At 35.7% G+C, this 21799-nt stretch overlaps 1 protein-coding gene across 1 annotated transcript in view; it reads left to right on the top strand.

Moving 5' to 3' along the window:
* The window catches only part of SLC41A2 (solute carrier family 41 member 2), a 45433-nt gene that overhangs the window by 7877 nt on the left and 15757 nt on the right, over nt 1-21799 (top strand). The window contains exons 3-8 of the mRNA XM_027890460.1: nt 1241-1348; nt 7407-7478; nt 8343-8487; nt 10362-10508; nt 15753-15900; nt 16487-16566. Of these exons, the coding sequence (XP_027746261.1) occupies nt 1241-1348; nt 7407-7478; nt 8343-8487; nt 10362-10508; nt 15753-15900; nt 16487-16566 (700 nt within the window). The remainder of the gene's footprint in view (nt 1-1240; nt 1349-7406; nt 7479-8342; nt 8488-10361; nt 10509-15752; nt 15901-16486; nt 16567-21799) is intronic.

The following is a 21799-nucleotide window of genomic DNA, read 5'->3' as shown; positions in this document are numbered from 1 at the left end:
CTTTGTTCATGTACATGTTACCAATTTATTGTTTGTACAGATGCTTTGTTTGTACTTCATTCATATATGATTTTCTGCATGATACAGCATGAGGATCAGACAGGAGAGACAGTTGTACCTACTGTCACTACTGACTTCTAACCAAATGTTTCATCTTTTCATCCTTCCATTAAGGAAATGTGTTTTTATTCCTGGTCTTTGAGCAGGACTGAGATAAATCTTGATTTTTCCCTCCATATTACTTTTAATCTTTACCTGTTTCCCAGTTCAGCTCGCTATGAATGAGAGAGATGTGACACAAAGGTAAAAATAAATAGCTAGTGTCAGTACTATCTTTTTTCGCATTAAACTAAACACTAAACTTTAATGTCAATAAAACAGAATTTTGAAATGTGACAGAACATATTTTAAAAATGAAAATTGGAATACAACGAAGCATACTAAGCTTGGTTTTTACAATCTCTTTCATACTGTTCTTTCCCAGTAGTAAATACCTATGTAATTTCACATGCAGGTAGTTCTCAGATCTTGTTTACATTTGAGAATTAAATCCTTTTATTTTAATTAAAATAATAATTTAAATGTTTGCAAATCCATGAATACAAACCCAATTTACAGTTTTGTTAGTTCTGTTGAAGTTGGTAAATGATTATAAATTAAATAGGTGGGTTGACAAGACATACAAAGTAGCGTAGCATTTCAGTGCTGAAAACTTACTGCACAAAAAGCTAAGAGAATTTGCTTTAAAAATCTGGGTTTAGGAAAACTAGTCCTGGAAATTTCACACTTAAAGGTAAAAGAATAAAGACAAGCTTTCCAGCAGGGAATGAGTTGGACGAACAAAGCCTGTAAGTAAAAAAAAAACTCACATAGTTTTATGTGAGGTTTCTTCACAGTTGGAAGGGAAAAGATAAAATAATTATTGAAAATTAAGACCAGAATTTAAGAGCAGTCATAGTATCTGGTACTATTTTAAAGTCATGAAAACCCCCCCATTTCAAAGTAATGACATCTTTTTTAAACTAGATTTGTTTTAAGACCAAGTTTTGTATCTTTTACTGATAGTCTTCTCATCTTTGAAACAGTAATATGCAGTCATAAATCTATTTTATCTAAGATAAAAAGCTTAAATATTTTTTAAAGAGGATTAAGTGATGATTTACAGATTTTTTTGAATACTTTGGGGATGGTCTAAAGGGAATTTTTCAATGAAGTTTTTCCCACTGTATCTTTTATATAGCATTGGGATGTGTTCAAGAATGTTACTGAAGTCTTTATCTTGGTTCCTGCACTTCTTGGTCTCAAAGGAAATTTGGAAATGACCTTGGCATCCAGGCTGTCAACTGCTGTAAGTAACTTTCTCTTTCCTTTCACTCTTTGGATACATGTTTAAAATATTTCAAAATGGAAACAAATTTTCGGGACACAGGTGTTGTATGTTTATGACTTCAAGTGGCTTTTATAGGGCTGTTGAAATCTGTTACTAAGTTTGCAAAGTTAAAAAGGCAACCCTCTTCTCCACACATCAAAACTTGACTTCTGTAAAGTCTTTTCTGAGTCATCATTTAGAACAGATAAAGTAGAGTTTTAAGACTTATATGTGCATTCTGTAAGTCTGAGAGATGTTTTTGGCTTTGAGGGAGTTTGAATAGGCTAGTAAAATGTTTATGTTTTAAAGACGTATTTTTAAAGACCTCTTGAGTGGCAGCAAAACAAAGCATTAGTAACATTGCTATTCCAAACCTTTGTTGATCAAACTGCAAGAAATGCGGTTTTTTTAGCTTTCTGGCTAAATAAATTTATTTATTTTTTGTTGTGGTCAGGTTGGGGTTTTTTTGTGTCTCCTTGGGTTTTTTGTGTGTCAACACTATAATGTAGCATAACCAGTTTCTTTCTTTGTGCTTTCTTATGTGTTTGTTATAATTCTTTTTTTTTTTACATTTCAGAGGATGTTCCATCTCTCCATTTTTTTAGCCTAAGCAAGCCAGATTACCTTACCATATATCTTTTGTGTGTATGTGAATAATTTTAGTGAATAGATTAGTCTAAAAATGTCTGATTAGTCTAAACTACTTCTGATAGGTGAACTGCACCTCTGTTTAAGACACTCTCCTAATGCAGGGTTTCTGTTCTCTGGCAGGATCCCCACTCTCTGCCTGTTCCTGAATAAATTTTTCTAGAACGTGTCTGGTCAAAGGTGTATGTAACTCCAGATGAGATTTTACTATGTCTTGAAGAATATTGCTCTTGAAACTTTCTAGAGTTATATGTATTTACTAGCCTAGAAATGTCAGGTTTGGACCTCACAGTCACTTTGTGATGCATGACTGTGTCCTAGTATTTATGCTTTTGTTTTTTTCCAGCTGTCACTCCCATCTTCTGGCAGAAATATTATTAGTCCATAAGTGCATGACCTTGCATTTCTGCTGTTGAATTTCATCTGTTTTTGTTGCTGTAATCCTCAAGGGTATTCAGTTTTTCTATGATATTACAATGCTTTGTACTGACAAGGTCTCTGAGTGTACTATCATTAATAAATGTCATTGCCACATTATACTGAGTTGTTGCCCAAATGCACATTGTGATGGACGTAGCCTTGGAGTGCTGTGAAGGTTTGTTTGTGTCATGCCCATTATAGCAATTGATTACTTTCATACGTAAAAATTGATGTGTTTTGTTTTATCTTTATCCATGTCAGCCTTAGCTATTCAGTCTTGTTGTCTGTTTGATTTTATTACTCTTACTTTTCTGAGTATTCTTGCTGTTTCTTAACAATATTTTGTGTTTAAACCTTACTGCCTTTGCAGTTAGGCATGAATGCTTTTGCCTTTTACCTGACCTTTTTTATCTTTTTGAACTGTTGCTTAATTTGTTTCTGACTGGTACAGCTCATGGCTTGTGGATTGAAAGTGCTTGTATTGCATAGTGAAAAATACACCAAGTCCAGGATGTACCAGTGCCTTACTGAAGGCTTTAAAAAAAGAGGGTCAGAATCAGCTTCACCACTTCTGTTTCAGTTAATGGGATCTTTAGTTCTTTGTCTCAGTTGAGCTTATGACCTTTGCCAGATCATAACTCTAGAGCTTCTCTGGGTCAGTCAGTGGCTGAATTTCCCACCCTTACCATCCCTATCTTGTTTGTGAACATCACTGTTCTCAAGGGACATTTGGAAAAGGGTCATGCAGACCCTTTTTCTGCACTGGGACTCCTGACCTCAGTTCTTATTATCCACCCAAACTGTTACCAAAGCAGGAGCTGATCTCCCTCTTGAAGATAAATACGAATAAAAGATACTGGAGTTTCCACAACACAGGCTGCACGTCTGGTGGTAAACTATAGTTGGCATCGTGAGTTTCAGGCCACTCCCCTCTAAAGAGTATCCCAGTAACTGGGGTAACATGATCTGTATGTTAAGGGTGCACTAAATGTTTTCTTCAATATGTCTTGAATGTGAATTTTCAGAGCCAATTTGGCCATTTGAACCCCAAGCTCCTACCAAGAATCAATTCAATACCGAGAAGACTTAGTTTGAGGAGTGTTACAAGTGCCACTTACCACTGTCATTAAGTCTCATCAAGACATAAATCAGTTGATGCTTCAGAAGTTTTTATTCAAGCATGCCATGAGGGCTTCCTGTCATCCCAGTACCAGAAATTGTCGTACATCTGTCTTGCCCAAATCAAGTTAGCCAGTTCTGTTCACGTCCTTCTACTGTGAGGGTTAATTAACTGGCTAAGAAGAGATCAGTGAAGTGTACTTGTCTTCCAGCAGTGCTCTGTGGTGTGTGGGAGTTCCAGTTTCTTTGGTGTTGCTCAATCACAGCACTACTGGCACCCAGCTTTGCATCAACAGACTTGTGGGGGTTTTTTTGGTTATTCGGTTGTTTGTTTTCTAACGCCTTGAATTTCCTTGTACGACCTGTTTTCTTCAAGAATCATGACAGACCATGGACTAAGTTACAAAGGTAATTGAAATACTTTCCAGGACTTCCTTAGTCATAAGTTCATTGGACATCCTTCACAGGGAGGCGGTAGAAGCTTGTTAGAGTTTGGTGAGTGTTCTCTCTTTTGCCCGTGGTGGCTCTAATTTGTTCTTGCCAGTGAAGAGCTCATCAGTAAATACTGTAGAGTGTGTGAGTGCATGTGCATGTGCACAACATAGTGGAGGTTTAAGGAACAATAGTTTACAAAATAAGAACAGTATAGATCATTCCTTATCCAGGAAATGCTAAGAAGATTATATTTAGGTTTTTTTATGTCAAAAAGAAAACAAAAAACAAAAACGAAAGGGAGGTTTTTATCTTGTAAAGAACCTTCCAGCTTTGTCTCCTGTGTCTTTTTTCACATTCAGAACCAGCTGCAATGTGCACAGGTCTGTGACCTGGTGGATTGACAACCCCATTCCCCCCGAGTGCTACGGCAAAGGCAAACAAATACACAAGAACTCTAATATTTCTAATTGTTAGTTAAAAAAATAAACAACCCCCCAAACCAAACAAAAAATCCCAAACAAAAACCTCAAACTACAAACAAAAAAAATCCCCAAGCTGTGGACAACTGTCACAGGTAACTACTTCTAAGTTGGTGGCTTGGGCTTAGTTAGCAGATATTAATTAACTAACTCCAGGGCAGTTGCCTTCATTGCTTTGCCTCCTCCAGGTTTAAAAGCAGGTCCTGTGTCATATTGTATCATTACCTCCTGAAGAGTTTAATCAAAAACTCTAGACTACTAGACCTGCAATTTACATGCCATTTCTCTCAGAAAGAGGCTATTCTGATCTTTGCATTCTTCACATTGATTTCATTGACCCCCCCTACTCTCCTTAGCCACCCAGCCTTTGATCCTGTCATCCTCAACCTAGGTGAGAATGGAAGGAGAATATTAATTCTGAGTATATCTAAACAGTTGTTTAGGGGCCAGTTGTATGATTACTATTTCCTTTTCTAATTTGCACCTAAATTTGCACCATCTGGCTCCCCACCAGACACTTTTCTTTAAGTAAATACAAGACTGTGCACGTGTGACTAGCTTTACCTTTTGAGAAGGAAATTTCTAATATGAGTTCAGCATTGGAGTTAAGTCATACCCTGCTTGCTCACTTAGCTTAGAATTGCATCTGAATTTGTAGACATGTCTGTGCTCCTGGGACTGTTAACTAATTATCTTCATTGTAATTATATGGTCAGCTAAAAATTAGTGTTGTGTTAGCAAGATTCTGTTCTCTATAGTACATCTGATTTCAAGTCTTGTCACTTTCATTCATCTTCTTGTCCACATTCCTACTTTAGCTGCTTCTTACTGATCACTCATTTTCCCATCCGCTTTAGAATCAGTTATGTCACTAAATCTGTCTCAAGACTCTATTTTTAATCTACCTCAGGGCATAGTTTGGACTTCTCTTTGTTGTTAGTGTTAGCTCTCCATACACTGGCTATCTTACAGCCTGCTGTTTTTAAAACATCAATTTTTATTCCACAAGAAGTTACTTCATGTGTAGAATACAGACAACAAAGAGCAAACCAAGTGTCTCTGGAGTTCTGCCTCTGTAAACCCTTCTCCCTCTGCCCAGTGCTGTCCTGGCATAACTGTGTGAGTGCACTTAGGTCAGCTACCCATTCAAGCATGATATTTATTTTATATTTTGTTTTCTGTTCTCCAGCTTTTCAGCTTTGTTCTGTTCTTTGGGTCATTCTCATTGTCTCAATTTACATGGTTGCCTTTTCTCCCTATTCCTTTTTCATTTTTTAAGAGGGGAAAAAAAAAACCAAACCAAAAAACAAACCAATAGGAAAAAAACCCTCACCCACCAACCAACACCAAAACACCTCTTGTTCAGTCATTTCAGTCCTGTAAACTTGTGCAGGCTCTTTTTTTTTTGACTATGTGTTATCAGGGTTGGGCAGAATCATGTTTTGTTTAGGTCCATTCATTTCACAGTATCACAATAAACTTGATCTTACTTGATGGAAATCTATATCTGCAAGGATTGGTCCTGCTCTTTTTCTCTCCCAAACCCTGAAAGCTATTGTGCACGGTTACATAGTTGTGTGTGATGGACCAGATAATTTTATAGAAGATAAACCCTTTTTTGCTCCCTGAAAAAAAGTGTTTTCCATCAAACCAGCAAGGAAATTCGTGTTGCCAGGAACTCACTCATGGAGTTGGTTGATATGTTTCAAGAAAGAAAATGTGAATGTGTAGCTGATAGCAGGGGAAAGAAGAAACATGGCATTTGGCAGCAGCTCACTTTTAGGCTGGATTAAGCATTTTGCAGGATTACTGTTTGAACAGGGATTTTTTGGGTGCTTTGCCAGAACTTCTTCAAAGCAGAGAAAGAGTGAAGCTCTCCATAGAGCTTCTGTTCACTTAGCAGATATATCTAAGAAGGATGCAAAGGAGATTCTTATCTGCACTTTGTGAAACATTGTTGTCCTGTCTAAGCCTAGTGGATGTATTTGTGGAGCTTTGACTCTACTTTGAACACTATATTTATAATATAAATTGAGGTTAAGTGTCTTAGTATATTTCTAAGTTTTTAAATTAGCATTTCTTTTAGTACTTTGTTCCATGCAAGTCACTACTACCACAAAGTGAAACAAAGCGGAAAAGAAATTGAATTGAAATCTATTGAAAAGAAATTATCGAAAGATGAAAAAGATATGCGTGAAGACTTTCTGTGTTTTGAGAAGTATGTTATCCTATAAATTAATGTTACATGGGAAAAAAAAACCACCAACATTTATGCTCAAAATGTAAAAAAATCATTCTGTTATCTCAAAAAGGAAGTTATTTTAAACAGTCATACTGCAGTGGTTTGTACTATTCATCAGATCTTGTCCTCTAACTCAAAAAAAAAAAAAAAAGGAAATACATTATAAAAAGTATTATGTACTTTTTAGTTTCTTAAAATAATTTATTTTCTGTCTTTCCAGCTACTACCTTAGTACTGGACTTAAATCATTTATAGCATCATAAGTCTCTGGCTGTATTGTATAAAGGAAAAGTTAGAATGCTAAACAGTATTAGATTTTAGCATTTTTTATTTTCAGAATTTAAGGACCATAGAAACAAGTTCAGTCTAAAGGGATCTTCTAACCACTGATCCAACAATCACTGGTGGTGCTTGGACATTCCTGGAATGTGAGATAGCCAGTATATCTTGCACAGTAAGCTAATGTTAAACTATGTAAAACTGCATCAAGTTTAGCTGCTTTTTGAAAGATACTCTAAGTACAATTTAAAACCAAAAACAATGCTAGACTTGGAAAAATATGGCTTGTTTTCAGTAGAAATGTCTTTTTTTATTGTATTAACTGAATTATTTATGGGTTTCTGCCTTCTTAGTGCATTTTCAAGTAATAGAATCTTTAACTCAATTGTCTGAATTTCTTTTGTGATTTTAATAGGTAAATATTGGAAAAATGGATTCTCCCATTGAGAAATGGAACCTAATAATTGGCAATTTGGCCTTAAAACAGGTAAATATAAGAGGTTAATTTGATTAAATCTTATAAGTGAGCCAATTATTGAAAAAGTCAGATCACAAAATTGGTAAGTATGGAGGTGGATAGTATTAATGGGAAACTAGCTCTGCTCTACTGGCTTATACTTACTGTACAATGTTTGCTTGATTTTTTTATTTTTTGTGTATAGTGTTGCTCTTCTTTAAAACAGTATGAGTTTCTATTTATTAGAAGAAGAGGTAAAGTATTATTTGTGACTGTACCAAGGGCATTTCCTTTTTAATTTTTTTGGTGAGAGGATCTGTGGATGATTAGAGAAAAATTTCAGATTTGGCAAAACCTTTAAATTTGACCTTTGAAATGATTCTAGTACTGTATTTGTATTGTATTCAATGTTTAAAGGAAATATGTGATAGAGCTTTTGGATAATCAACAGTATTTTAAATGGCTGGATCATTTGAGGAAAGGAGTGGTTGTTCTCCAAACCAACTATTTTTTAAGATTGAAAACTATTTCTTGTTCATATGTTATAATATAACATGCTCAAAGGTGAAATAGTTATTCTGTGACTTCATTGTTTTAAGGGATTTAGAAGCCTCTTTAGGCATTGCCCTCTCCTAAATCCTGAGCTCCTCTCCCTGATTTTACTTTTGCTGTTCTGGAGTCTCTAAAAGGATGGTAAAACTTTTTCTGCTGGCCTAAGATTTTTATTCTTCGTCATCCAAGGTTGTCATCATCTCTACAAAATGGATGAGCAGGCTCCTTTTATACCGTGCATGTAAATGTAGATAGGAGGAAAGAATAACAGAACAGTATTCTGTAGTCTTCCTGAGTCTATCAGTTATTTTAAGAGTTGTCCACCTTCTTTTTCTTTTCCAGGTTCAGGCAACAGTGGTTGGCTTTCTGGCAGCAGTGGCAGCAGTTATTTTGGGCTGGATTCCAGAGGGCAAATACCGCTTTGATCACTCAGTCCTTTTGTGTTCTAGCAGCGTAGCAACTGCCTTCATAGCTTCTCTTTTACAAGGCAAGTGGAGTATATGTATTACTTTTTGCACTTACTTAGTTTTCTGTGGATGCTGAATGTGTATTATGTTGCTATTCCTTAAAAATTTAAATCCAGTCAGGGATAATACATCTGAAGACCAGCAGAGGATAGGATGCCCTTTTGCAATTTCCATATGGGTGAGCATATTGCATTTCTCTTCAGTCATGTTCTTTCCAAAGCTTTTGATTTTCATGGCCTCCTGAGCATATCTAAACCAAAAAGTATGGGTTTTAGGTTTCACCTGATATGATGAACTTCTCCCAGTGCTTTCTATATTCATTAATGTACAAAATATATTCTTAGTTCTAAGCAGGTGAAACTTATTTGTAATTAAACTGAAGTGAGCCTGGATGTTATCTTAGCTGAATTCAAAGTTCCAGGTTGACCATGCTGCTTTTGTGTTACTTTGTGCTCTGCTTTGTATCTGAAGTAAACAAGTTGGCTCCTTATTTGAAGGGTTTGGGCCAAGTTCAAGTCCCACTATACAAACAGTGCCAGTGTCTTTCTGGAGCAATATGGCATGATGAATTTAATCTTCTCTTCTAATTGTCAGGAAACATTTAACTATAAAAGACTGTTCTTAATAGATGTGAAGGGGAGGAGGAAAGTACCTCTACTTGTGACATGTTCTTATTGAAAATACATAGTCAGTAGTCTTAAGATTAGTCAGTCAAGGAAAATGTTTTACTAATTTGATATGCTTACTTATGAGAAAATTACAAAATTGTTAAAGTTTTGTGTGGAATTAAGACCACACATGTTTTTTTAATGACTGCAAAGCCATTGAGTTTGATCGTGTGCAGAATTAAGGGCAACAAGAGAACTGGGGAACATGAGTGTATTTTTTCCACTTCTCATGTGTGACTTGGACATAAAGAGAAACTTCTGTTGTTTCCTGGTGATGAGCCAGCACAGGAAATTGCTTTGTAAACTTCATTTTCCTACACGTGAAATAGGCGCTTTTGAAATATTGTGATCCTACAGGATCACTTCAGTTCTTTCTTTTGAGAATTTCATGGTGCATAATTATATTTAAATATATTTTATTAATTTATGTTTTAAGAATATAAAATAATTCTTTAGGCAGTTTCTTGAGAGTGAACTCCTGATGAAGCCTACAATACATAATATAACATTAAGGACAGTATACACAGGTGAAGCTCTTATGTATAATATATGATGAGAGGGAAGTTACTCAGGTTATGCCAAAGACTGTTGATAACAATATGAATTCTATTTTTTGTAGCCACTTGGATTCTCCGGTGAGATGTCTCTTAAAAGTTAGTGTTGCTGTTTATGGGAAAAAAATAGAAACCAACACCTTTAATTTAATTTTTTTTAGCTGTGTAGCAAGTAAGGTTTTCTATATGTTGTCTTCTTTTTAATATATTATGCATCTTGGGGTTTGGTGCTAAGTCCATGACAGTCTCGCACAATATCAGATGTCAAAGTGTTTAATCTTACATTGTTTTCAGCCTATGGTGATTTAAATTCCAGCAAGTAAAAGTTATTAGGGTCTGGAAATAATACACTGAATATTTTTTTCTTCAGGAAATGGCTGCTTTACAATTTCAATAGTAATAATTCTAGTCATAAGGAAAATAGTTCATTGTACAAAAGGTTCTTGATTGTTTTTTGTGTGCTTACTGTATTTTTAAAAAATATATAACTCCATTTTTTAAAGTAGCTAAAACTTAAAAATACAGACATCGCTCAGGTGGGAAGAGCAATCATTTTGGGACAAAAGCACTGACTTCTTATTTATTAGGTTTGAAATTACCATAGTCTTGGAATTTTCTGTGGAATTAAAACAGTGTATATAGTTACTGTACTGTCTTCTTTGCTGAATTCAGGGATAATAATGGTTGGAGTTATCGTTGGATCCAAGAAGACTGGTATTAATCCTGACAATGTTGCCACTCCTATAGCAGCAAGTTTTGGAGATCTTATCACTCTTGCTATACTAGCATGGATAAGTCAGGGTCTTTATACTTGCCTTGGTAAGTATGTTTCTAAGTGTGTATGAATTCCAGAAACCTCTATGGGGTTAGGAGGGTGGGGAAAAAAGGCAGGGAGGGGGAGGTTCAACAAACCTTTAAGCTTGACTGACTCTTTTGTTAACATTTATGCCGTTAAATGGTAAACCTTAGAGTGCAACATTATGCCATGCTTTTTAAATTATTTTTTTTATTTTAAATAAGATCATAGAAGTCACTAACCTGAACTTTGGCACAAGGTATGAGTATTTGAAAGTCTTTGACAGTATCACATTCAATCCACATGTGAATTGCAACCTGTAGTTGCTGAATTTACTCTGCTTTCTTGAGGGGGGGGGGAGGGGAGTTATCTTCATCCAGGAATGTTTTCTTGAATGTCCACCCCTAAATCAAATATTTGCTTCCCTGAGTCCTTTTGAATCATTCTCCCATTGCTCTGAGGGGAAGGAGTTAAACTGGCTATCTGGAGGGGCTGCTGGGAGAGGAGTTCTGCTCTGAGTGTTTTTGTTTTAAGGTGTGGTTTTAGACACCAGTCAAATATGTTTTGACCTGCAGCTAGCTATGCCTGGAAATCAGAATAAAAATAGTTGAAGTAATTTGAGTAACAATAGCAAGTCGACCACAAGTACATATTTAAAGAAGTGAAGCCTAAATTTAGATAGATTTAGAATTAATACAACTTTTAAATGAGTTGCACCAAGACTATTGTGAGTTTCCTTTTGATTCCATCCAAGTGCTTTCCAGCTCCCATTGCAATACTTTCTTGTTTCCAATACCAACTTCCAATACCAGTTTCCTCAGCTCTTTCCCATTTCCCTCACAGTTTCCCTCCATGTCTCCCTGCTGTTCCCAGTACCTGTGCTGGATTTTACCAGTGTTTCCTTCTGCTTTTCAGTAAATGAAGTAACCACTTCCAGCTTCTCCAAATAATGTCCCAGCTGTCTTCTGCTTTGTTGGTTTTGTTTTGTCTTATAAATTTGATGGCGATCTTTTAAACAAAACTATGCTTTTTTTAGCAGTAGCTTTCTTCAGAAAGCAGTTCTGCTATGAAAGATGAAAAGATATATAACCACACTGAATAGCTTAGCTCCAGAGGGAAGGTCTTTGTTGACTGCTAACTACAGAGGGCAATGATCTAATCCAACTTAATGCACAAATTCTGTCTGGCTTCTTCATGACAGTTTTTTACTGTTCTCTTACTTTCCCACTAATAGCTGTGAACAGGTGAATAAATAGTTCCAAACTAATTATTCTTCTCTTCTGCTAGTTACTTGTGTGTTTATATACTCACCTTGAAACTTTTTTCTCTGATTTCTAAGCCCTATAGTGTCTAAATCCATCTTTTAAAGGAAAGGAGCAGACCACTGACCAAGGTTCATAATCACAATGTCTGCTAAAATTAATATATAGTTATTATTGGAAGCAAGCTCAGATGGTAACTTGTGTAATAAAATGCTGGATTGTCACAGAGGAGATGTGAGCTTGGAAAATGAGAATGAGTAACTGACAGTTCAGTCTTTTTTCTTCCTGTTTCTTACTCTCCCCCATGAAGAAACAAACAAAAACCCCCAACATTTTCTCACAGGAGAAGAAGTATGTTCAGAACCTTAAATCATTGCTGCAAATAACTCATTCCATAGAAACTATTTAAAGTTTATTGTACTTTAAAAGACGTAACAGTAGACAATTACAGTGTAGTATACCACAGGTCAGATATTGTTTTGTCTGTAATTTACCAGAGATGCTGATATCATCATGTATATTCTTTTCAGCTGTGCTCATTGTTCAAGCCTTTTCACGCAAAAATTTGAGCTGTCCTGTGTAAGTAAGGCTTTTAAACTTAGTTGCAGGTACTGGTATTTTAATAGTAGTTACGTTTGTAATTTGTAAGTAAACAGCATACATTATTTTGTACCGTATTAGTACTGCTTCCAATGCTTTATATAAGGTTATATGTGGGTTTTTTTCAAGAAGTAAGTAATTGCTAATAATATTTTAGTTTCTTCTATAACGTACTTTTCTTTTTAATCTCTAAAACCTAAACAAAAAACACTCAACCCCAAGAAGAAGATGAGGAAAGAAACCTGCACTTTTTTATTCCTTTCCCATATTTCCAGAGATTTACACCTCTACTTACAGATGGCCTAATGTGTCTCAGAGGAATAAAAAAAGAAGTGAGGCCAGTTTGAACTGATCCTTTGCTACTTTTACAGCTGACATGACCACTCGAATTTTACTGTGCTGCTGCAATTGAAGAATAGATCCCACACGTGTAGGGGGAAGGATTAGTGCATTCAAATGTGTTTCTAAGAGTTATTCCTAGTTTTCTTTCCATAAGGTCTTCTGGAAGTACTTGTCTTTTGGTAATATGTGGAATTATCTAGTTACTGCTAAAAGAAGCACTTCTGCTCTTTGTAGGTTTTTTTTTTTCGATTTCTTTATATTTCTTTCTTTTAGGAAGCAGAGAGTGTTTGTAAAGTAGGAACATGCCACAAAGCCCTTGGAAATGTGTTGTTTCCAAGATGTGCGTATTTGAACTATGAAATAGTTACAAGGACTAAAAGTATGGAGTAACTTATGCTTGGGAGAGGTTTATGAAGTTGTGAGTGGCAGGGAAGAGGCATTCAGAAAATGATTAAGCAACAGGTTGCAAAAGTAAATTTTTTTACATAATACAGGAGTGGGATGGGAAACTTACTGTGTTAAGAGGATCAAAGTGATTTTAGAAAACTCTTCAGATAAATTAGTCAGAGAGGACAGATGCAGACAGAAAACTTGAGTAATGAAATCCCTGATACAAACAGCAGCAGGACCACTGAAAGAAGCGTCACTCAAAGCCTGTCATCTTTCTGTTCTTCTCTCCACAACCTGAACTGTTGACCATAGTCAAAGGATACTAGAGTAGATGAGAACTTTGGCCTCCTCCAGTGCAGATATTCATATGTTCTTTCTGTCATTTCCCTGCTTTCCTAATGCTAGAATAAGAAGCCCAGTGGGAATGTTATAAGGAAACTCACAGTTTATAGGCTAGTAATGAAACTGTGTTCAGAATTAACTATTGTTCCCTATGATTTATTAGCCTGACTACTCAAATGGTCTGAAACAAATGTTTAAGCTTCTGGCTGCTCTCTGCATGGGACTAGGTGTTTTCAGTCAAGACTGTAAGGAGGGAAATGATTTGTGTACAAGCTGTATGCTGTAACAGAGGTTTACAGGCTTTGTTTTGATGCAATGACCCAGGAGACGCAGGGAAAAGGACTGTGCTAGGCCTGAATGAAACATCTTGTTTGGTCACTGTCATATATGTAGTTTCTGAAAGGTTCATCTGAGTGCTTTAAAAATAACGACAAAGCTATCAAACACAGGGATTAAACAGTAGAAGGTTAACAGTTCTTAGCAGCTTCTTAAACGGAGCCGTGTCTGTGAATCGTTGTTAAATAGCTGGGGAAAAGCACTAGAGGGCTCCCCAGGACCGTCGCTCTGTCCTGGCACCTTTCCTCCAACAGAAGACGAGGAATGCAATGGAATAGGAACATCCGTATATTAAATGTGGAGGTCCCTGTTGATTGTCACTTGTCAGTAATGATCTGAAAAGTATGTTTAAAGCTTTCATTTTCTTTCACAGAATGGGGTTTAAATATATGCATTTATATCTCTTGCATGTTGGATCCGGGTTGAGAAGACAAATTGTGTGATTCACATTATTATTTTCAGGTTCCTACCGGTTGCTTTGAAATAGTGTATTTCCAGCTTACCTCTAGTTTCTACCAGAGGCTGCATTACTTTCAGTGGCACTACACTGAACAATATGTCACAGTAAATACATTAAACATCTGAGTTCTCTGAACTAGAGTGTTAATTTATATCACTGTTTACTAAAAGAATGAGGGCTTAAAGTAAATGAAGATCAGAATCTTGGTTTTTCCTCTTCCCTCCTTTCTTTTTTAATTTAATGTCATAGTCAGAAGTTCACTGAAGAGCTGAGTTGCTTTTAGGTGTTTATCTTCTGCTGTGGGATGGTGCAAATTCTATAGCAGAGACAGGTTGAGTGAGATTCCTTTTACCATGTAAGCTACCTGCTATAAATCTATCAAAAATGGAGTAAAGTGAACCCTAAAAGAGAGGTCATTTATTTCCTCTTCCCGTTCTCCAGCTATTGTAAAATATTTTTGCTTCTTCTGTGAATTAAATATGAAGAGAAAGATAGCTACCCTTCCTTAAAAGATGTATCTCAAGGTTAATCTTTACAGGCTGTTATAGTCTTAAGGTGCCCTGAAAGTAGAGTCTCCCATAGCTCACTTGTGACAGATTCTGTAAGATAATTCTAAACTATTAATTGCTTTTATAGTTCTGTTTTTAATTTAGTTAAATAGACAGGCAGTGGAATTTGGAGTTCTGGTAGGGACCAACTGCCTTGCCTTAATTTTTTTCGTTGTTTTTGCCTTAAAAAACCTAGGCAGGGTGAATTTCAGTTGACTAGTTTAAAACTTGTAAACAGATACCTTATTATAATGGTGGTCTTTACCCTTGTCCATCAGTGTGGGGAGGGTTGGTGGCTAGTTTATTTATTTATTGCTCTCTCTAGTGTGTTAAAACAGAGAATCCCAGTAAGGTGCTAGTGTGTTATCATAGCAGAAGGTTGTTTTAAAAAATATTTTAGGCTGTGTCTGTATCCTGTCCTTAGAGATCCCTCACTACTGAGAGCCACTTGTGGCTTTTGTTCTTTTCAAGAAGACATTTACAACAGTGTTACAGCAATGGAGTAGCTTTTATAATCCATTTTATGTCCAACTCAATTTAAAGGACTTGTGTATAAAACCTATTATCTGTGTGTTGGAAAGAAGGGGAGTGTTCATATGCTATGAATTTCTGTATAAACAAAATCCTTTTTCAATGTATACAGGATTTTTTTTAATATGACTTACAAAGCAATGTTTTATATTCCACAGCCTTATTGCACTTTTATCATAAAACATCATACAGAAATTCTCTTCAAAGTTTCTTCTTTGTACAGATAGTTCTGTCCTTGAGAAGGTGGGAGACAATGATCAGAGATGACAGATGTTAAACATATTGTTCAGTGCAGTAGTTGAAGCTTTACATGCAGTAGTGATGAAGACTATTAAAAATCCTCAATTGTGATATATATTATAATTTTTTTTAGAGTTGTAATTTAGAAAAAAAAACGTATAGGAATGTCTTGAAAGTAAAACAGGTTTGTTTTTTTTTTCTTTGTTATTATTTTAGAGAAATATTCCTATGTATCTCCTTTGGTTGGTGCCTTTTTTTTGATTCTGACTCCGATGGGGATTGTCATAGCTGCCAAACACCCAGCTACCAGAACTGTCCTCCATTCAGGATGGGAGCCTGTTATAACTGCCATGATTATAAGCAGGTAAGTCTATTCGTCTTGCTTCATAGAAGCATCTTACTAATCATCCTGTATCTCTGTTAATCTCACTTAACACCCGGTTGTACTTAGAAGAAACATTTAAGGAGTCTCTAGAATTTAGAGTGTGAATAAACTTTAGTCTTCCCAAAATGAGGAAGTTACAAAGTTTAGTCACAGGTGGGAATGACTGGGGGAGCCAGCAGTAGCCGGGGACTAGTGATGGGTTGGTGTATCTGCGATTGACAAGTGTGCCCTATCAAAACGAGGGAAATGGTGAGCTACTCTGCTCCTGCTGCAAGACTGTGCACTGATCTAACAGATTATTTAATCCAATGACAGTTACGAATCTGAAAAGTAGAGTGAGTGGTATTCTATGGTCTTTGTTAAATAAGAAGTCAATTTTAATAAATATCTAACCACAGCAGTGTTAGTCTGTACCTCAGAATGAGGTAATGGCGCAGGGGAAAGGTGAATTGAGATGAAAATTGTGTCTTGAAGATTTTCTTAGACAGATTGCTCTGAAAAGTTTTTAAGTACTAATTAATGGTCCTGCTTGCCTTATTCTAAATATTGTACTTTGTTTTTTCAGTATTGGTGGCCTTATTCTGGACACAACTGTATCTGATCCTAACTTGGTTGGAATTGTTGTTTATACCCCAGTAATTAATGGTAAGACTCTCTAATTGCTATAATACGTCGATTGGTATACCTTGGTTTGAGAAACATCTGTTACATTAAATTTCTCTTGTGCTAATTAATATCTGGTATATTATTTTCAAGTTTTGGTTTTGATATCAACAGCTGTGTATTTGAACACCTGAGAATTGCTTCCTATTTTTACTACAACCATTAAAACATGATAGAAAAAGTGACAATAGAAAGTAGGTCTTAAGAAACTGAAAGTGGAAATATTGAAGGAACATATTCAAATATTAAATTATCAAATTTAATAAAAATCAAATTATCAAATCTTATATTGAAGCAGTTATGGCTCTGGAAAATGTATATAAAATTTTGTCGCAAGGGATTTTCTTCTGAACATCCAGGGACAAATTGTCAAAAGGGTAATTTGCTATTGATGTGCAATGTATATAGATATAAGAATTAACAAGGATGCAACAGGCAAGTAAATAAATTTCTCAAGAAAAGTGGATGTTGTTTCCAATGCCTGGCATGCACTTTTCAGGTGTGTAGAATGCATTTATGAAAACTTGGTTCTTGAACTAAGTGTTCCATCTCCTAACAATAAGAACAAGGCAAATTTTATAAGAGCACTTGATATCTTACACTGCTGCAGTTTGAAAATGCTTTTCTTTCCTACTACAGTAGGAGAGGGTTGATACCTATTTCATTTGCAGTAATTATAAACACCAGATCTGTTCCCACTGTATTGCTACCTAGCTGTTCTTTCCCCTTTTTGTATTTCTTCATTTCATTTCTCACATTAGTTTGCACTTTTATGTATTGTTGATTTTAAAACCATTTTCAGTGTTACCAAGATGATACTGTTTTGACTTAGGTTGGCTCTTGCAAATTCCATTAGGGGTATGTTCTATTCTGTTCTCTAAGCTATGAATGAAATGAATTACGGCCACTTGTTTTCCACCTTGATAACAAGATGTTAATAGGGTTGCTGAATTTTAGTTTTGAACCACATTGACCTGATATAATTAATTTTCCAGACATTATTAATGGAAATGTTGGGTAGCACCAAAACATTTTGGTAAGCTTTACTGTGGTTGTTACCACAGTAAACAGTTAGTATATCTGTTGCTGCAATCATTAGGCAAGCTGTTCAGTTAGTGGGAAAAATTGCATTGTTTTGACAGAAGCCTCTTCCTGGCAAATTCATTTTAGCTCATGTTTAACAGCTTTCATATCTTCTGGATTGTCTTTTTAATAATTGGTTCTAATTCTCATGTAGGAACATAAATTTCACTGATATACAAGTTCTCTGTATCATTCTTTTTGATCCCCTTCAAAGATATATCTTCTGTTTTCTCCATTACTGCCCTCAGGTATTCTCTAACCTCCAAGATAATCAATCTACAAAAATGATCACTAATAATTAATGGATTGTTCATATAGCTCTCTAAGGACTATATTTAACATACCCCCAGGCCCTAGTACATACCAGTTTGTGATCAGGTATCTCATTTTTATGAAGGCAGTAGACAGAAGGAACTGAGTATTTCAGTCTTCAGTAGAGCATGTTGCTTGCTCTTCTTTCTCATTAAGGTCATTTATTTTCTTTCTTCTTGCTTTTAACATGAAGCATTTCTGTGTTGCCACTCTTATTCCTTGCTTACCGTAAATTAATTCTTACACTTCAGCCTTTACGTCTCCTTGCCTATGCCTTGCCTTTGTTTTAAATCAAAATTGCAAGTACATGCACCTAACCTTTGTATGTTTCCACTTTGATTTCCAGATACCTGAAAGGCAAGGCAGACATTTTTCTGCTTTACATCTGCTACTTTTCCTCTAGTAGTCCTTTCTCAGTAACCCCCTGAATTTATCTCCTAAGAGAAGAGGATTGGGTTTTCTTTTTAGGCAGGTATACCCAAACCAGTACTCTTACCAGTGGTCCTTCCCAGTGGTGCTTTCCCAGATGACATCCCTTGATAACAAAAGCCAGTAACTATCTGTTGATTCTTTCTTATTCCTTCCACATAGGTTTCTTTTTCTATTCCAGTACAGTACCAGAATAATTCTGGATTTTCTCTGTAGATTCCCTTATTTTAGACTTTTTACCTACAATGGATACAGGTCTCATGGACACATGCCTTTCTCAAGGCCCCATGTGCCTTCCAGATGTTGCAATAATGATGGTCTTTTACCCTGCAGCAATTATGGATTGCTCTTGTCAGTGGAATTAGGCATCCTGTTGGATTGCCTGTTTATCATTTTTAGCTAATGACTGGACTTAAATAAATAATTTTAATTGCTAAGAATAACAGATTATTAGCATGCCTCTAGAGAAAAGAGTAAATATACTGCTTTATTTCTTGTTTTCTTTCATATCTTTTCTTTCATAAAGTTATCAACAGAACTAAGGCAACACACATACATTCTTTTGAACTGCCTTTATAGGAAAAGAATTAGCCAAAAGCTATAAAGCCCTAAATGTTGAGCTGATAGGTCAAAAGATCCTTGAAGAATTAGGCATGTGGAAAAGAGCAGACAGGGAGAGAAAGAGTCTTTCCAAGAGTCATGCTTGACTCAAAATTGTAAGGATGGAGGCATTTCTATTGGAAAATATAGAGAAAATATGTTCTGTGTAGAGGATGCAGAATGGACCTGTTTTATAGTACATCTCCTGGAAAAGGAAATTGTAGGTAGGTGATTTTCTTGGTTGTTGTTAGATTAGCCTCTCCTGGGTTTCATAATTCTACTGACACCTTTTGATATTGCTGGTCAGTACAGTGTAGTAAACTGGGATTTAGGAAGTCCTTCAGTGAAAAAAGCACACCTATTGACACCCATTTACTGACGTAAAAGGTGTGTTAAGTGACTTAACAGATGGCTTTTTAAATATTACTGTTGCAGAAAGTTTTCTCAAGCAGTGCTTTCCTGGCCTTAGAATTCTGATTGTAAGCCTCAGTAGTGACAGGAGCTGAGGGGTTTCCCCTCAAAATGCTTTTAGGACGCCTGTTTTTTTCCGCTTTCCTTAATGTTGGTTACTCCTATGGCATAGAGAACCTGGGAAAAAAACCCCAAAACCAACAGGGTAACCTGAAAGAAATACTGTATTGTGTTGGGAACATGTCCAGCCAAAATTTGATGGCAGTGTAAATTTGTCCAGGATTTCAAGCTGTCACTGTTTATTTCAGTGCCAGTTTCCATATCTCAAAAGTCTGAATTGTATGTACTACAGAGCTGTCAGTTTTTAGGTTTGCTGTGTGCACCATTTAGCAGCTTTTGGCCAGGTTCTATCTGGATGGTTTGTGTATTCTTAGATGTGAGACAAGTTACTTTCATCATGTGTTACAGTGTGGAGCCATTAAATCTTTCAATATAAGAAATATTGGTCTGGAATTGGAGCAACCTCAAAGGTTCCTACCCCCATTAACAATAACTACAAATATTTTCCCAAAATATTAAAATACTTTTTAAGCAGGCAGGCATTTATAGTCCATTTTACTGCTGGTGGCCTGAAGTATTTCACAACCGCTTTTCCATTTTCTCACTTTTAAACACATTTACTGAGATGAATAAATATTTTTTTGTTCTATGGTTGGCTGGGTTAAATAGTATCTCTGCTTATTAAAAAGAAATAATTTTATTGTTTCAGCCACTGTGGTACTTACAAACTACATGATACTTCGATGTCTGTTCAATGTACTGAAGTTCTGAATAAAATTACTAAGCCCAAGAGTGGCTGTGCTTCAGTCTAGATACTCAAGTTGATCATTATGTTTTCTAGTGGATGAGGTGGTTAAAATTTGCAAATCCTCTTACAGCATCACAGGGTGTTGAATTTGGCTCAGGAATAGCAATTTGCAAGAAACCCAGTTCCTTTTGCACAGAAAAAAAGATAATACCTTAAGCAATTACATGCTTCTGAATATGCAACAGAAATGAATTAAGTGCACTTACTGGCTAGAACCACTTTCCTCTTGATTTTCGTTGTATGCTTAGACAAAACATTGTGAGATATCTTCTAAGTATTTGCATTTCATGACTTACTGTGTGCTAACCAACATATCAGTAGACTTTACCCTATTTTTATGCATCCTGAGGAATGGCGGTTCTGCAAATTAATTCCAAGACCACTTGAAAATTGGAAATACTTTGTACTAAAAAACTTGCCTTTGCAGGTGGTTCGAAGCAGTACTCTAAGGGTAACACAAACCAGTTTTAGTATTTCTTGCTCTTTGGCTGTACGTATTTTAAAATTATTTGCTATCTGGAGGAAAAAAATTTAGATCAAAGAATATGAGAAAAATATATGAGAAAATTTAACATAAAACATAATGAGTATCAGTTGTCTAGGAGATGAAAATTAAGCTTATGTAAGGGTAAATTGAATGACAGGCTTTCAGGGTTTTTGGAGAGATTTTGCTTTAAATTGTTTTGGAGAATATGGAAAGAAAATACCCAAGAACCATTCCTCCTCAAAAAATAAAATGCATTTTTTTAATAGCTATGCATTTTAATCTCTTTTAGGGTAGTTGTATGTTGAGTTTTCCCACAACAGAGTAGTGCTTTGATTAGAATATAACAATTGTCTCAGACAGTTGAGCATCTGAAGTTTGTCTATAAATGACAAGGGAAAACATCAGTGTTCCTGTATGGCAGTAGAGCAGTTTGGCTGAGTAGCAAATTAATTTTTCTGCGTGCTGAATTAGAAAGAATGTGTTAGTCTCAGAAGGCACCAATCCTCTACAAGAACTATTCCGTCTTGATTTTGGCATAAATAAGGAGGAGGGCTTTGATTTTTGGCATTTACTTCTGAGACATTATTGGGTGGTAGTTTTACTGCTTTCTAGTTCCTAACCTGCATGTGTAAACCTGCATATTGAATGCTGTTATAGACGTGTGATCTTTCTTGGAAGTCTTACTTGTAAATTTTATTATATCCAGCATATTTTCATTTTTTGACCGTCAAAGAACAATTTTTTTATTAGGGACAGGAAATAACTGATTTACAAGTCAAATTGTAATATGCATATATAATGTTGTCTTAAAGACTTCTCTTAATAAACATCCATATAGGAAAGGCTAATATTTCCCACCTGTTTTCCCCTAAACGTTTTTATGTATTAGAAGAAATGCTACAAAGTAAAATGGAAGATAGAAGAAATACGGATGAAAAAAACAGCACAAATAGGTAGCTATTTAAGGTATATTTCCAATCTAAATATTTCACTTGCATAAAACATGATTTTCTGCAGGTTATCTA

The sequence above is a fragment of the Empidonax traillii genome, unplaced genomic scaffold (genome assembly GCF_003031625.1).
Source record: "Empidonax traillii isolate 1590-97213 ecotype Southwest subspecies unplaced genomic scaffold, ASM303162v1 scaffold289:size826226, whole genome shotgun sequence".
In the NCBI taxonomy this organism is placed as follows: Eukaryota; Metazoa; Chordata; class Aves; order Passeriformes; family Tyrannidae; genus Empidonax; species Empidonax traillii.
The sequence above is the reverse complement of the archived record's forward strand: the minus strand, read 5'-3'. Positions and strand labels throughout refer to the sequence as shown.